General features: G+C 43.2%; 1 protein-coding gene across 3 annotated transcripts in view; it reads left to right on the forward strand.

The window, feature by feature from the left end:
• The window catches only part of arhgap46a (Rho GTPase activating protein 46a), a 32,638-nt gene that overhangs the window by 1,922 nt on the left and 16,393 nt on the right, over positions 1-14,323 (forward strand). For 2 of the 3 annotated variants that reach the window (XM_017430588.3, XM_017430590.3), the window contains exon 2: positions 11,101-11,607. In XM_017430588.3, coding sequence (XP_017286077.1) covers positions 11,101-11,607 — 507 coding nt within the window. Of the gene's footprint in view, positions 1-1,670; positions 1,694-11,100; positions 11,608-14,323 lie in introns of those variants that run through there. The other variant, XM_037975151.1, reaches the window with a different exon arrangement.

A 14,323-nucleotide genomic window follows, 5' to 3' on the forward strand; every position in this document is an offset into this window, starting at 1 on the left:
GGTGGTATCGCTGGGGTCGCAGTAGGATGTTGTGTCAGTGTTTACGCTGACAACTCACAGAAGCTGTCAGACATAAGAAGAGAGCACTTCATGCTCATCAAAACAAAAATAAAATTAGATGTTTTTTAGAAATACCAAACCATATGTCTGTCCTGTTAAGGGTTTAATAATGGACAGCTCTGTTTCCCTACTGAAAGTTTTTTTTCTTACTTTTTTGTAACAGTAAAGCTTTAGTTTTAGCACGTTTAGTTAGTCTTTTAGTTTTTCCAAAGCGAATGATTCAGCAGTCCCTTCCGTCTCTCCTGTCCTGTAATCCTGCTCACGTCCTCGGGGATAAACGCTCCTGAACTCAACACACCCCTGTCGTTTGACTCAGGCTCCCTGTGGCCTGCCGCCGTGACGCCGTAATGAGGCTAAGGTGATTTGGTCGAACGCATTTATCCGCACCTGTAACCACTTGACGCGTCTCACCCTCGTTCTCGCGAGCGAAGCGGATTGATGTTAATGCTGGGAGTGCTGGTCATCACTCGGTAGCATTAAAGGGGGATAATAACCTGTGGTGTGTTCACAGAAGTCGTATGAATAAGTGAGTCATCTGGTTCGAAAGAGCTGGACAACATTTGTATCATATTGGTGAGCTGGCACAAAACGTGAACTTGGGTAAAAAGCTCAGTCACAGGCATGGGGAGGGGGGGGAATCCACCACGACCTAAAAGTCTGTTGTTATTCGGAAAATATTAATCTCTTCCTACACGCTGATCCCCTGCGATGGCCTCTTAAATCCTCTCCTCCCCTCAGTCGCAGGCGGAGCGTTAACGTCTTCACCAGACGGTTCTGCGTTTCTAATCCTGGCAGGCCTGCGTCTTCACTTCCTCCAGAGGACAATCCGGACGTTCCTTTCCTGCGTGGCTCCTCGTCCACCCACCGAACCCCCAAACTAACCCTGGGATTAGACTCTGGCCTCGTTTGTCATGTTAAGGGATGGGGAGGGGTGGACGTCGGGGGATGGTGTTGTCCCTCCTGAAATTATGTTACAAACCACTGCTGCTGAAGAAAAAGCAGGTCAGACTCTAATTAAAGATGGCTGCACTCAGATGGTGGAAGCTGATCTTCTTTGTTTTATTTATTTGAAAATGTTGCTGGATTTTTATTTATTTTTTTATGTCAAATGCGTTTAGTTAAAGTGTTGGATTATTACACGTATTTACATCTTCAGAAATCTTTTTGCTTAAACAAGCGACCCCATTGTTTGGCGGCTGACAGCTGGTGTACTGGACAGAAAGACCACTCTGTATGTGGTGAACGCTCTGATCCCGTCCTCAGCCTCTCGCGCACATGTTCATTCTTGTCCAGAGTCTGACCCAAAAAAAAAACTTCTCAATACTTTTTCAGCCGGGGGAAAGGGGTAGATTTGATGGACAAAGACTTCTGTTGGGTTGGTCTCTGCAGAAGGGAATTTACCGATGGTGTTTTGCCGAGTGCGGTCGGATTCGGCTGAACAGCAAGCGGCATACAGGTTCCTGGAAGCTGTAGCAGGAAGGGGTAGGGTGGCGAGACAAGACAAGACAGTACTTTTTTTCATACAAAAAAGTGTGGAGTGCTGCGTCTCTGCATTTAGTTCGTAAGACAACGACGGCCCAAGTATTTCGTTCAAGTGTCAACATGAAAACGTTGTCCTGGAATCGATGAGTAGGTAGGCACTCTTCTTTCACTTCTCATGGAGAATCACTTCGTTACAGAGGGGGCTGAGCATTTGGCAGCTTGTAGAGATGAATTCACTCGGACCATGTAAAATCGCTTGTTGGAAAGCATGGGAAGCACTGGCCTTGCTGAAGGTGGCTCACTGATCCTGTGGGATCCGATGTAATTCAGCGCCAACAGAGAGGGGGAAATGGTTTCTAGTTCTGGGTTTGGGCAGCTGTTGAAGGAGGTCGTCCTGATCTATTTTTTTTTTTTTTTACATGTTCCAGGGTCCTCCTCCCTAATGCAGCGCTGATTGGCTGGACTCCCCTCTGTGGTGGCAACACAGAGAGGTCTCCTTGAATGGGGTCTGCCTGTTGATCTGACAATAGTCTACATTGTTCTGTACCATCACAGGCTTCAGAATAGGGTCCATCTCATAGGCTTTGTAATGCATATGGTCACGAGTCATCACAGGCCATTCTTCGTCACCTAGCTACCCATTTCTTTTTTTTTGCTTTCCCCCTCTGTCTCCGAAGGCCCTCACATGAAATGTTTCCGCAAAGACCAGTCCGTCTTACTGCTGCCTCTGACTGTTCACAAGTCACTAACGGAGCCGGCCACGTCTCGCACAGAAGTGGGCTTTCAGGAATGGAACCAAAAGAGGCGTGCAGCACAACTCGTCTGCTTTAACACGGAGCGCAACGCAATAAATGTGTGACGGACGTCTCCCTCGTATTCTCAAAACATGACTAAATAACTCAGATTAGCCATCTTCTTTCTGGTCAACTAACTTTTCAAACTGCATACAAAGTTGCTGTGCGTCATCGCTAATCTGACCTCAGTAATAAATCTGTTTGTTGTTGTTTATTTAATCCTGCGACCACAGACCATATGTTATCGCCTTATCACATTATCGAGCTGCAAAGCCAGCTTACTTTTTGACACGTCGACCCTTTCGGCTCTGTTACTACCTTGCTTTGTGGCACAAAGGAGCATCAGGGGTGGGTTGTCTTCGCCTCGCCTCACCGCTTTGGTTAATGTAGACATTTCACCACGGCGGTCAGAAGGCGTCTAAGTCCCAGGTTGAAGTGTTTTGTGAAAGCGACTTCTGTCTCAGAGAGTTAAAATGTTCACATGAAAGCATAAGCATTCTTTAAAGAAATGGTAGGCCTTTTGATTTAAAATTAGAAATCAATGTTTAAGGTTTTTTCCTGACTTCCCACTGATATTATGAACATGTGCCTATGTTGTGTTGGTATTTCGCAGGCAGTAACAGTTTTTTGTTTTACTTAGTTGGCATAATGCAAAACATGGCAGACCAGTTTTTCCATGTACAATTAGTTGGTTAACTTTGCATCTTTTTGAATTAAAGAGATGTGTCCAGTGAAGTTTTTATAGAGCAGTATGTGGAACGGAAAGCAAACCGGTCCGCCCAGTTGTTGCAGTTTTGGGTGCGTCATTATGGTGACTCAGAAATGTCTGTCCATCTCGGGTGATACCTACGGTGGCCGACAGGCGCAGACGCGCAGCAAACACACAAATGACGCAAACTTCGAAACATGCAAACATAAAAAAAAAAAAAAAAAGCAACAGAATCACAGAAAATGGACAGAAGTGAAAAACATACAACCAGCAAAAAAAATGGAAAAGAAAAATGCTGCAGATACCACAAGCACCAGCAAGTAAAATGAGCTGCAAACTCACGCAGAAGTCCACCAGACCGTTAGGGGAACTCGAGGTTGGATACTGGGTATTTGCGCTCCTCAGATTCAGCGGTGTCTTCCTGCTGTTTGACCCGGTTCGCTTAGAGATCATCAGGAAATTGCCGAACCAATGACACTTGGAAAAACAAAAGTTAAAAAACCTCCATGACTAGTGAACTTCTGACCAAGAGTTAATGTTGGATTGTATCACCGGGCGTGTGTTTAGCTGTTTGCTGTGCGTTTGCACCCGTGGGCCACCGTAGATACCAGACAGGTTTAGAATCTTCCCTGGAACCATGTTTACTCCTGTCCACCAAGTGATGACATTTCTCTGATAAAGGGTTGATGCGAGGTTAGTTTGAGTTCACAGGTTGTTGCTGGCGTTTTGTTTTTCACTTCCCTGCTTTTACAGATTCATCAGGAAACAAGCTTTAACGTATCTTACGTGCAACACTTTTCACATATGTATTCATGTGAGGTGATTGGACATTTTTCACAGGAGAGAACCCTCTCAGCCAGCCTGCATCTTTTTTTGGTTACAGATCAGGATCCTACACATCTACACTAGCCGTTTCCTGAGGAAGACAAAAGACTGCTCAAAATTAGGTCTTATAAAGTACTTTGCCTCTTTCTCCTTTCTTGGCAATGATGCCTTGGTCCGCTCACATGAAGCAGCACTATCACGTGTCCAAGCGTGAAAGACGACCCCCAAACTTGTTTGCACATGACAAGCAAGGAAAGGACGTCAACAACTGCTGAAGTTTAGGAGAGGAGGAGGAAGGGGGAGGAGGAGGAAAATCTCTAGGCCTCCTCTTTTAGGCTTTTTCTTTTTTTTTGTCAGCCACCCAAAGGTCTTTGTTTTTGTTTTTAATCTGAACAGTTGTAGCAGTAATCTATAGCAGATGACCTCCAACAGAGCAGATGGGAGTTTGTTTAAATGTCAATAATTTCTAAGAGTAAAAAACGACAATGTGCAGTCTTTGGGTGACTCTGCTGTACAAAACACATTCTATTAAAGACAGAACAAGATGAGTGTAAAAAAAAAAGCTCTATAGGCTGCTGAGAGGGTGAATAACTCTTAGAGGTTAATCCCACCCTAACAGAGTGCAGTCCATGTGTTAGATTAGTTAAAATCATCCATAACCTCCCCGCTTGTCTTTGTATTCAGAGCCAGACTTTCTTGTAAAAATGTTTTTGAAGTGAGCTTAAGTAGTTCTCAAGGCTTTCCTAATATTTTCCAAAACATTTCTCTGGACATTTGTTGCGTTTATTCTCATTTTTAATTAATTCATTGACTCATTTGAGCACAAAAAAAGCACCTAGCTGAAGAGCTGACTCTTCAGCTAGGTGCCAGTGTTTAGGTCCCTGTAACACATATAGCTGACGACTTAATAAAAAAAAACAATTGCCTTTTATCTGGTGCAAGGACAGTGTGTCCCCATTTTCTAGCTGCATTTATGAAAAAGTACAGTTTTATGATGAAGGCCACATATAACTCAGTTCGTTCTTCCAAAACTACAACTTTACGTCTGTCTGTTTTTAAAGTGAAATCAGCTGGAAATTGTGTACTTACTAATCAACAGATAAGTGATTCTTTTACTATCGCAGGACAATCTCTTTTAGATACTCTGTATTAAGTCTTTTTTTTTTTTTTTTTTCCTTTACTTGCCCCGGGGCTGGAAATGAGTGAAAAAACAGCAGCTAATTTGAAGGAAACTTTTAAAAGATCTTCAGAAACCCTGAAGAGATTTTGCTCAATCCCACTTCAAAAGACTACAAGAAAGTCTGGTGCTTCAGAAGTGAATTTTAAAGCAATAAAAAGGATGAAAGAATGAAATGTGCCACAGGTTTTTTTTTTTTTTTACACACACCAGCACCACACCGCTCCCTCTAACATAAAATGGGAGGTGTTAAACAAAAGGCCCAAAGAATGTGTGAATGGCAGGTGGAGGACGTTTTTTTTTTTTTTGGCCATCTGAGGTATGCGCACCTCGACCCTCTCACTGCAATTGTTCTGGACACTCAGGGTGGTTGGAGCCGTCCCACAGACAAGTCTCACACACCTCATGCTTAAGGCTTTGGTTCTGTGAAAGCTGAATAACGTTTGTAAGGAGGACAAGAGTAAAAAAGTGGCCCCACTTTGGATGGGGGCAGTTTATTTTCTCTCCGGTGCAGCTGATGGGTTTACAGTTACGCTCTCCGCTAGTCACAGCTACTGGAACCGCTGCCAGTCTCTCAGTAGTCAGTCCGTGTCTCTGCTCGTGTTGTACAATATTTAGATAAGCAGGTTGCCTAGCAGCCATGCTGAATACACTTTGGATTATGTTTATCCATAACCAAACAGAAGTCTGCTTTTTTGGCAGATCACTTCTTGTATTTCATTGAAACACAGGCCTCTGCTTGCTCCGCAGGGGGAAAATACCCAGCAGTTTCTCAACGTTGCAACATTTTAATAGTTTTTTTTTTTTTTTTAATCTATGTTGCAAAAAAATCCTGCTTTTCCTCGGAGCACTTAATTATTTTTAAGGCACTATCTGAACACAGAGTGTTTTTTATGTCTCTAAATAGGAACGGGCTATTCTGTAAATATAGCAGTAAGGGTGTATCTCGGCACTTGTTGCTGTGCTCTGTGATCAGGGTGCTAAAGTTTCCCAGATGAATGACAGGCCCTGTGTGGGATCTCCGCCTGCTTCGCTCCATCAGAGACGGTTAGGAGCAGGAACTCGGAGCTGTCTGTTGTTGGGGAGGGTGAGAGTTTTAGGTTACCTTACAAGTAACCGGTTCGCTGGTTTTGCCCATTATCTCACTTTAAAAAAACAAAACAAAAGGGGAGAGCGTTTTTGGTAACACTCCCATCAGCCTTAGTTTCTGGGGGTGTCGAATCTACATCAGAAATGCCACGGTGGCACTGAAGCGTGGAGCTACGACTCAGCCGTTACATGATCGTCTGATTAAACACTGCTGCTTCGGTTCAGTCTAAACTTTACGCTCCCCAGTGAAAACTTGTCTGTCTTTTCCTCTGCTCGGTTTTATCTCTTTGTTGAACTCAAACAGCCACATTGCTGTTTGAATTTGTTTGAAATCCCGAGCTGGACAATGACACAAGATTGCTCGTTGCCCTATTTCTAGAGAATGCATTGTCCAGTCTTCTATGTTTACTGCTACTGGGAAAAGTGCCATTTACACTTTGGCGTTGGCTCCGAACAATGGGGCAGATTCCATGAGCTGTGCTCTCTGTTGTTTCCCTCGCTCTGGGAAACTGCTCTCCGTTCAAGTTATTTTTGGTGCTGACTGTAAATCCGGTTTGATAGATGAATTTCTTCTTCAGAAAGCCTCTGAATCACTGTGATTGTGAGTAAGATGACTGGTAGGAAGGTGTGCACCTTTTTATTTATTTTTTTAAAATGTTGTTTGCTTTCTTTCTGTGTTAGTTTTGGACCCGTGCTCCCAGCTGTGGCTTGTTGTTTTACAATTTGACCAGGTTTTATTTTTAGTCGCTGTGGAAAAAAAAAAAATGCTGCTGAAGCGTCTCCTTGACCCAAATGGGAGACAGAGACCCTCTGTGCCATCTGAGAGCCGAGTGTGTTTTATAGCACGCTTTAAAAGAACAAAGGGGACATGAGATTTCTCACTTTAGTTCCTCTGACTTTGAAGCCCGAAGGCAGTTTTCTGACACAGAACTGTTTGTCACCAGGCAAATAAAGAGCCATGAGTGGACACGAGTCTTTGCATTCATAAAGGCTTCTATGAAATAAATGATACAACTCGTGAAGTGATCCTCTTCTCGTGTAATCTGTAAAATTCGGTGTTAAAGTCAGCTGCTGTCTTAAGATGACACTGACCTGTAACATGGGTTCTCAGACATGCAGTTCCCCGGAGGTGCTGCATGCTTCAGTCAGAGGACCGTATGTGCAACAAGTTAAATTCAAATGAATCTAAAACATTTGTGATGGGGTTAAACTCTCGGAGTTGGTGCAGACTGCATTCCAGACCATTTATGAACATTTGCGCCGTGAGGCAGAGTGTTGTTTGGGGTTTGAGACCATACTTTTACATCAGCCTCACAAGTGATGAGAGAACCTAAAGCTGAAGGGACTAAGGTTTATTTACATGGTTTTCTAAAATACAAAAAAAAAAAAGTGTTACAAAGAGGATCCTCTTCTCTTTTTGTTGATTTTGGTTCTTCTTTTTACAGTCAGCTGAATTATTTTTAAGTTTTTATGGTCTAGCAAATGTTGTTATGATTGGAGTGATACATTTTGTTCTGATTGTAGAAAAATGAAAGCATTATGAGCTATGTTTGAGAAAAAACAAGAACCCTTGTATTAGGCAAAGTCCTTCAATCACATTTTTTTTTTAGTTTTGGAGTCCTCCCAAACAGCAATTTGAAAACCTGAATGCCAACCTGTCCTCCTTGCCTATCTGGTCATGTCAACAGAGCCCGGCGGGCCAGCTTTTAGCTCTTACTGTTGTTTATTTACCCAAAGGGAGCAGTCCTTTTACTGCTGCTACACCACCATGCTGCACGGCTCGTCAGCGACAGCCTCCGGAGCTGACCTTCAAACCCTGGTTTCCTGTCGGGCTGTTCAGGACGCCGCCCAGTACGTTTAAGTGTGTCACTGCTGGTGACTTCTGGGACATGCAGAAAGTAGGGGGGGGGTAAACGGTGCAACTCATGGCTGCAGCTTTAATTTGCCACTTGTTCATCAGGAGAAATAGGTTCAAATTTAACATTGCTTTTACAGCGAGTCACGATGAACACAGTGGAGTAGTAGTAAACGTAGCATGAGGAGTTTGAGTTTCTCTGCCTCTTTTAGAGACTGGGAGCAATGAAAGGAAGAAGCCTCTGGTATGAGTTGGATGTTGACTGTTCATTGCACTTTGAATGCCCCTTTATATTCTAGGCTTCCCATCCATGAAGGGCTGTGGATCTAATCAACATTAAAAATCGTCTTTTAATAGTTTGGCCTCTTCGTTGGATCTCTCTCTATGGAAGATGTCAGAATATCTAATCCTTCCAATGGCATCTCATGTGAATTTTGATGAAGAAGCGTATACATCTCTTTTCAAACAAATAAACACCATGTTGAGCCCTCAAAAGGTTAGGGCTGTTTTCCTGGTGTGAGGGAATAAACCAGATGGCTTCTCAGCAGAGAGCACGGGTCCAAATGGGAAAACGATATGTGTGTGGGGGGGGGTAATATCTCCTCTTCGTGCTCTGACTGTGTTTACCTGACTGTATATGAAGGTGTTGGGAGCCCGGGGCTGCTGCTGGCACCACATAAGACAGAAAGAGCTTGATACCTGATGCTTGATGAACAGGTACAGTGATATTACTCAAGCCCTTTCAGTTTAAACCCAGAACAGCTGTTGTTCCCAGTGAGTTGCAGCCAATAGGGTGACAGTGTAAATCTGGCAGAGCTGACTGGCACCACACACTCATATCTATTTCTGAGCCCGGGGCACACACAGGGTTGACTTGGCAGGAACATAAGAAACATATGTGCGTGTTTGGTGGGTATCGTATGCGCTCTTATCCGTGCTAAGCGTCTTGCCCCTTCTGATCATCCCAGGTAACGTGGACCTCAATATCATACCACAAACAACCATGACCGGGAGGAGAAAAGCTTTTCTCTCCCAAGGATAAAACTGGGAAAACATCCAAAGCTCAAACAGATTCTTGTGACAACAGTTCTTTCCCACTGGCATTTTCTGTCAAAGATACCGAGCTGGATTCACGTGGGGTACTAAAAAAATAGGATCTTTAAGCGGTAAAAGTGAGAAAAGACATAAATGAGCCTTGTGATTTGTTTGATAATTTGTATTGGTAGTCTGGATGGGACTCTACCCGTAGGTCTTTATGTGAGTTATGTAGAAGATGCCATTTTTATCCTCCAGTTGCCACCATTGGTGTTTAACAACGTAACCCGTCTAACGAGGAGGTCACCTACGTGCCGTCGATACACTTCCACATGCGTTTGTTACTACTTTGATCATACTTTTGAAGCGCTAAAGACAATATACTTCAACTAAGAGCAAACACTCTCAGACTCCGGATGTGTGGGGTGGGACTGACAGCTGTTATCCTCATTGGGTTGAAGCGGAGGCTGGCTCTTTTGAACAATATGCATTACAAATTTCAGTTAAACAGTTGCAATTCAACTATTAAATTTTTATATGGATGCTTGAAAGCTATGAGACAAAAATTAGACCTGGCAGCAGGCACTTTAAAGTAGTACTGTAGACTCTACGTTATTAAGAGTATCTTATATGCATCTCCTTTCATAGAAAATGTGATCTCTTTTAGTTACTTCTCACACCTTTTATACTTCCTCTTAATTTATTAATCAACACTTTATTATTTGAAATAGTTTATCGGTCAACTTCTTTCACCCATTTCCTGTGTTGACGGGATTGAGCCCATTTATTTTACGGTGCGTTCTTTAACTGCGGGGGTGAACAAATTTATGAATACCTAATTTGTTGGAAACCCATCAAGGCAGCCGAGCTAAAAATCAGTCAGTTCCAATCACCTGATGACCAATCAGTGAAACTTTACTTTTTATTTTGGTTATATAAATATAAATAAGCACAGCAGTAATCAATTTTTGCGATTTAAAAAAAAAAATCAAACACTTGAGAGATGTTGTCTTTCATTTGATTCATCTACTGTATGCTAGGTGTTTGGCTAAGAACTTTTTGTGGTGTTTTTATACCTGTCAATTTCAATTTAGGGTTTTCTTTGATATTGTCACTGAATGCCTTGCTAGAATACTTTTTATCCTTGCAACGTGCAGTTATTAACGATGTCTAAAAATACAATATAATTTGGTTCTTTGCTAAGTTGTTTGTTGTGTCGACACAAGGCGGTTCATCTCTTTAGTTTAGGCGTCCTTTCGTGCCTGGATGATTCATAGGTCAGAGTTAAGTGGCTTAACGAGCCAAAACATTCCTTTGAAAATAGTCAGGTAATAGGCAGAATTAAAAATGAGTGGAAAAGGTTGCCAAAAAAAAACTTGAACAGAACTTCAGAAAGTCTGGAGATCTATTCATCAAGACCACTTTATAGGATTAGAAAAGATAAGGAACAACTCACAGTATTGTTTGGTGTTTCGTAATTCACTAACATTTCAGTTAGTTTTTCTCAGTTATAATATAATTATATTTAAGTTCTTCCTTGTTTGCTTTCCCACACTGGGTTTTATTCTTCTGCTCTCTCCATATCACCCTGTTTTTGCACCTCCTCCCTCCTCTGTCTCTGTTTTGTGTTCTGTATTGTGCTGAGCAGGCGGTTGTTGCCCTCTGATTGTAGTTGAGCTCTGTGGTTTGTGCGTGGCTCTCTGAGTGTACGGCTCCCTCTGGGCCCCGCTGACTCAAAGCCTGGCATCCCACCGAGTGTGTCCACCTGTCTCGTTGTTCAGGAAACGCACCGTTACTTCTGCAGCTCCTTTAGAGATGACATCACTTTTCAACACGTGTGTACAGATGGATGCATGTAGGGAACACAAATTTTAACACTCTCTCCATATGGACAAGTGAGCCTTTTTAAACCTCTCAGTCTGTCAAACAGTGTGAGTTGTTTACTGTCTGTCTAGTTGATTAGTGCTCAGGCGTGACCATTTCCTCTAATGGAGCATTGTATCCTGCCTGTGAAGAATTTGTTTCCATTTTCAGTTGGAAGTAATTCTTTATTCTGTGCCTTGTTTCTCCTCAGCTCTGATTGGGTGGAGATCCTGGAGCCACGCTCCCACGAGCGCATGTATGTAAACTTAACCACAGGTGAATGTGGCTGGGATCCTCCTTCGGGCGTTCCTGTCCGCCAGGCAGACGGCAACCAGTGGTGGGAGCTGTTTGACCCCCAAAGCAGCCGCTTCTACTACTACAACTCAACTGGGCGCCGCACTGTCTGGCATCGACCCCAGGGTGCAGACATAGTGCCCCTCTCCCAGCTCCAGGCCATGAAGCGGTGCAGTGAGGCCAGGAAAGCTGGAGGGGGTGCGGAGAAGTACCATCCTGGGACCACAGGGAGTATCAGCAGCGTGGGGAGCCAGGGGCACTCCACTCCCCTGCCAGAGCAGGACAGTGACCGCCCGCTGTCCAGAGCCCTGGAGCCCACAGAGGAAACTGTTAACTCTGAGTCGGACCCAGCGGTGGACAGCAGACTGAAGGGAGATGGAAGCAGCACAGAAAACAGCATAAATGACAGCAAAGACCTGCAGAGGTAAGTCTGAGTAAACCTTAAGTAGCCTATACAAAGCTTGTGTTTAATCAATCCAGGCTCATATTACCAAGGGAGCAGAGAGGAAATGTGATACTCATCACAACTTGTAGCGTAGTGAGTTTTAAAGACTTTAAAATGTTTCAGCTGTGAGAATTTTCAAGATTGTCTTGATCTTTGACCATTCGGGCCAGACGCAAACTGCTCTTTTGTTTTCTTTCTCACTTATCTGAACATTCCATATGTCCCACGTTTCCATACGATTGCCTGTAAACCTTGCTCAACCATTTTAGCAAATCGCTCCCAAATGGAGGAAAATGGCCAGTTATGTTAGAGAGCATGACATTTCCCCCTCACGCTTAGGTTACCGGTGCAGAACGAGCCCTAACAGTAAGTCATTCAGAGACCCCGTCATGTGCTCGGTGTTGTGGCCTCGTCCAAACCACCTCTCCATCTTCCAAGTCAAATACCAGACGTGCCACTTCTGTTTCCCCTGGCTCGTGGCCACGGAGGCCATCTCAGTGTCCCTCTGTGTGCTGACCGCCACCTCGCTCTGCTCTGATGCAGTGCTCATTTCATTTTCCTAAAACAAATCCAGACCCCAGGCCATAGAAATCTGTAACCCCTCTAAAGCACATGCACGGGAGGCATGAGAGAGAGTGTTGTTTGTGGTTAATAACAAGCAGAACCGCTGCATTCCTGCTGCTTATGAGCAAGGCAAACCCTGTTGTTTTTCAGCTACAGCTCTTGTTCACCAGACCCATTTGACTCTTTATGGCTATGGACGGGTCTCTTGTTTTCTCTGATACCTTGGTCTGGCATAAAGATGAACAGGGAACTAAACCATAAGCTATAGCTGTTGAATGAAACAACCGGATACCTTTCTGAATGCATCTGGCGAATGTGAGGGAGCTAACACTCTCCGAGGGGTCCCACTCTGCCCTTAGTGACTCAACCTTTCCCAAAACCTTTTCTGTCTCCCCTCAAAACAATGGCCAGCTGTGTTCCAGCGGAAAGCTGAGGCGTCTTTAGCTGTTCGGGACTTGATACCCTACTTAACCATATGGTCCTTCACATGCTCACCACTCGCAGCCTCTTAGCAGGTAATTAGAAACCACTGCAAAATGCACTGAGGGGGGGATGTGTCAGCTCAGAGCGGATGAAAAGAAACTCCGACTTAATTTAACGGTCCAGCTTGTTGATAAGAAGAGAGAAGTGAGAGTTTTAATGAAGCGTTAGAAGGGTCACAGAGGTCTGAGATGGACTAATTGTTCTGTTCCAACCAGAACGGTGCGTTGGGGACTATCAAGTTTTTACATTTTACCTCTGGTCATCTTTTTCACTTCCTTTTTTTTTTATCCTAACATTTGACCTCAGACATGTCTGTGCATGTCTGTACATGTCTGTTCTGTTTTCTTCCTTTTATCTATTTTAAATACAGCCACAACATCACGTCAAATTAATTTTAAAAACAAAACTGCTCAGTGTTGAAATGGTATTAGTTTCCTTTTGTATAGGTCTATAAATAAATTTGTTCAAAACTGGCCGTTTTGCTCACAACACACTTTGTGTAAGCTATACGTGGCTGAAGCAGATGCCTTTCTTCATATCTGCGTTTCTTTTGTTCACAATTAGTCCACAAGTGCAGTTACACGAGCATGCTTGCATGTCTGCCTAAGTGCCACATCTGTGAATCATTGGCCAAGTCTTATCATGAGTCCTGGGAATATCTGGGTACTATGAGCCTGGGCACTTCATCGGGGAAGAACCTAGAGCTCCATGTGGAAAGGCGGGGGGGGGAAATATTTTCTGTGATACAAAAATGAAAGCCATAACAATTCAATACGTTTATAGCATCTTCATTCAGTTTCACAGACTTTGTCATTAAGCAGGTAACAAAGAATTTACATCCTGGCTCTGTGTGGGGTTCCTACCGTTGGGATTTGGAGTTTTTTACACCAGATACTGAAAGTATGCTGGTGCTTGACTGCAAGGTTATCAGGCAAGTCAGAAATGACTCATGGTAGTTTGCTTCTGCCTCACAGTCATGTTTTGTCTTATAAACTGCCCTGAGGAGAATAATAGGCCACTGAAAGGCATTTTTAAACCTAATAATGTCCCAGGGCTGGCTGAAAGCATTCTTTTAACAGGGCGTTTATGTATGCTAAATGGAGAGGAACAATAAAAGTACTTCTTTGTGCTCTTTGCTGTAGTTCCATAATAATACAGCTGGGCACAACCAGTCAATCAAAGGCAGTCATGCTGACATTAGAAGCTTAACACTCACATTTCCTGATTGTTTGCTGGCTTTGGGTTACACTGGAAATGTTTAAAAAAAAAACTGAAAGTTTTGTAAACTTTGTTTTGTTGGGGATAGTGTTTGTTTTATGTTCCTATGGCACCATTTTTTAAGATGGCGCCTTGAAAGTGAAAGCCTGTGACAGCACCTCTTCTATTCTTTAAAACTCAAGGTGGAGCGTATATTTGATTTCATTAACTTTTAGTAGCTTTTGGTTTAAAAAAAAAAGTGTTTGGAAAACGAGTTAAAAGAAATTTCCAAAGTCTATTGATGCAAGCAAAACACAAGTGAAAACTTTTGGTTTTATTATTGCTTTCCTTTTCCAGTTCTAGGGGAGTTTGTTGGGCAATTGTTTAGTAAATAAACAATTCATGCAAAAGCAAAAGTATGAGAAGCCAAAACAAACCAATCTGACCAACT

Source organism: Kryptolebias marmoratus, linkage group LG4 (assembly GCF_001649575.2).
Source record: "Kryptolebias marmoratus isolate JLee-2015 linkage group LG4, ASM164957v2, whole genome shotgun sequence".
In the NCBI taxonomy this organism is placed as follows: domain Eukaryota; kingdom Metazoa; phylum Chordata; class Actinopteri; order Cyprinodontiformes; family Rivulidae; genus Kryptolebias; species Kryptolebias marmoratus.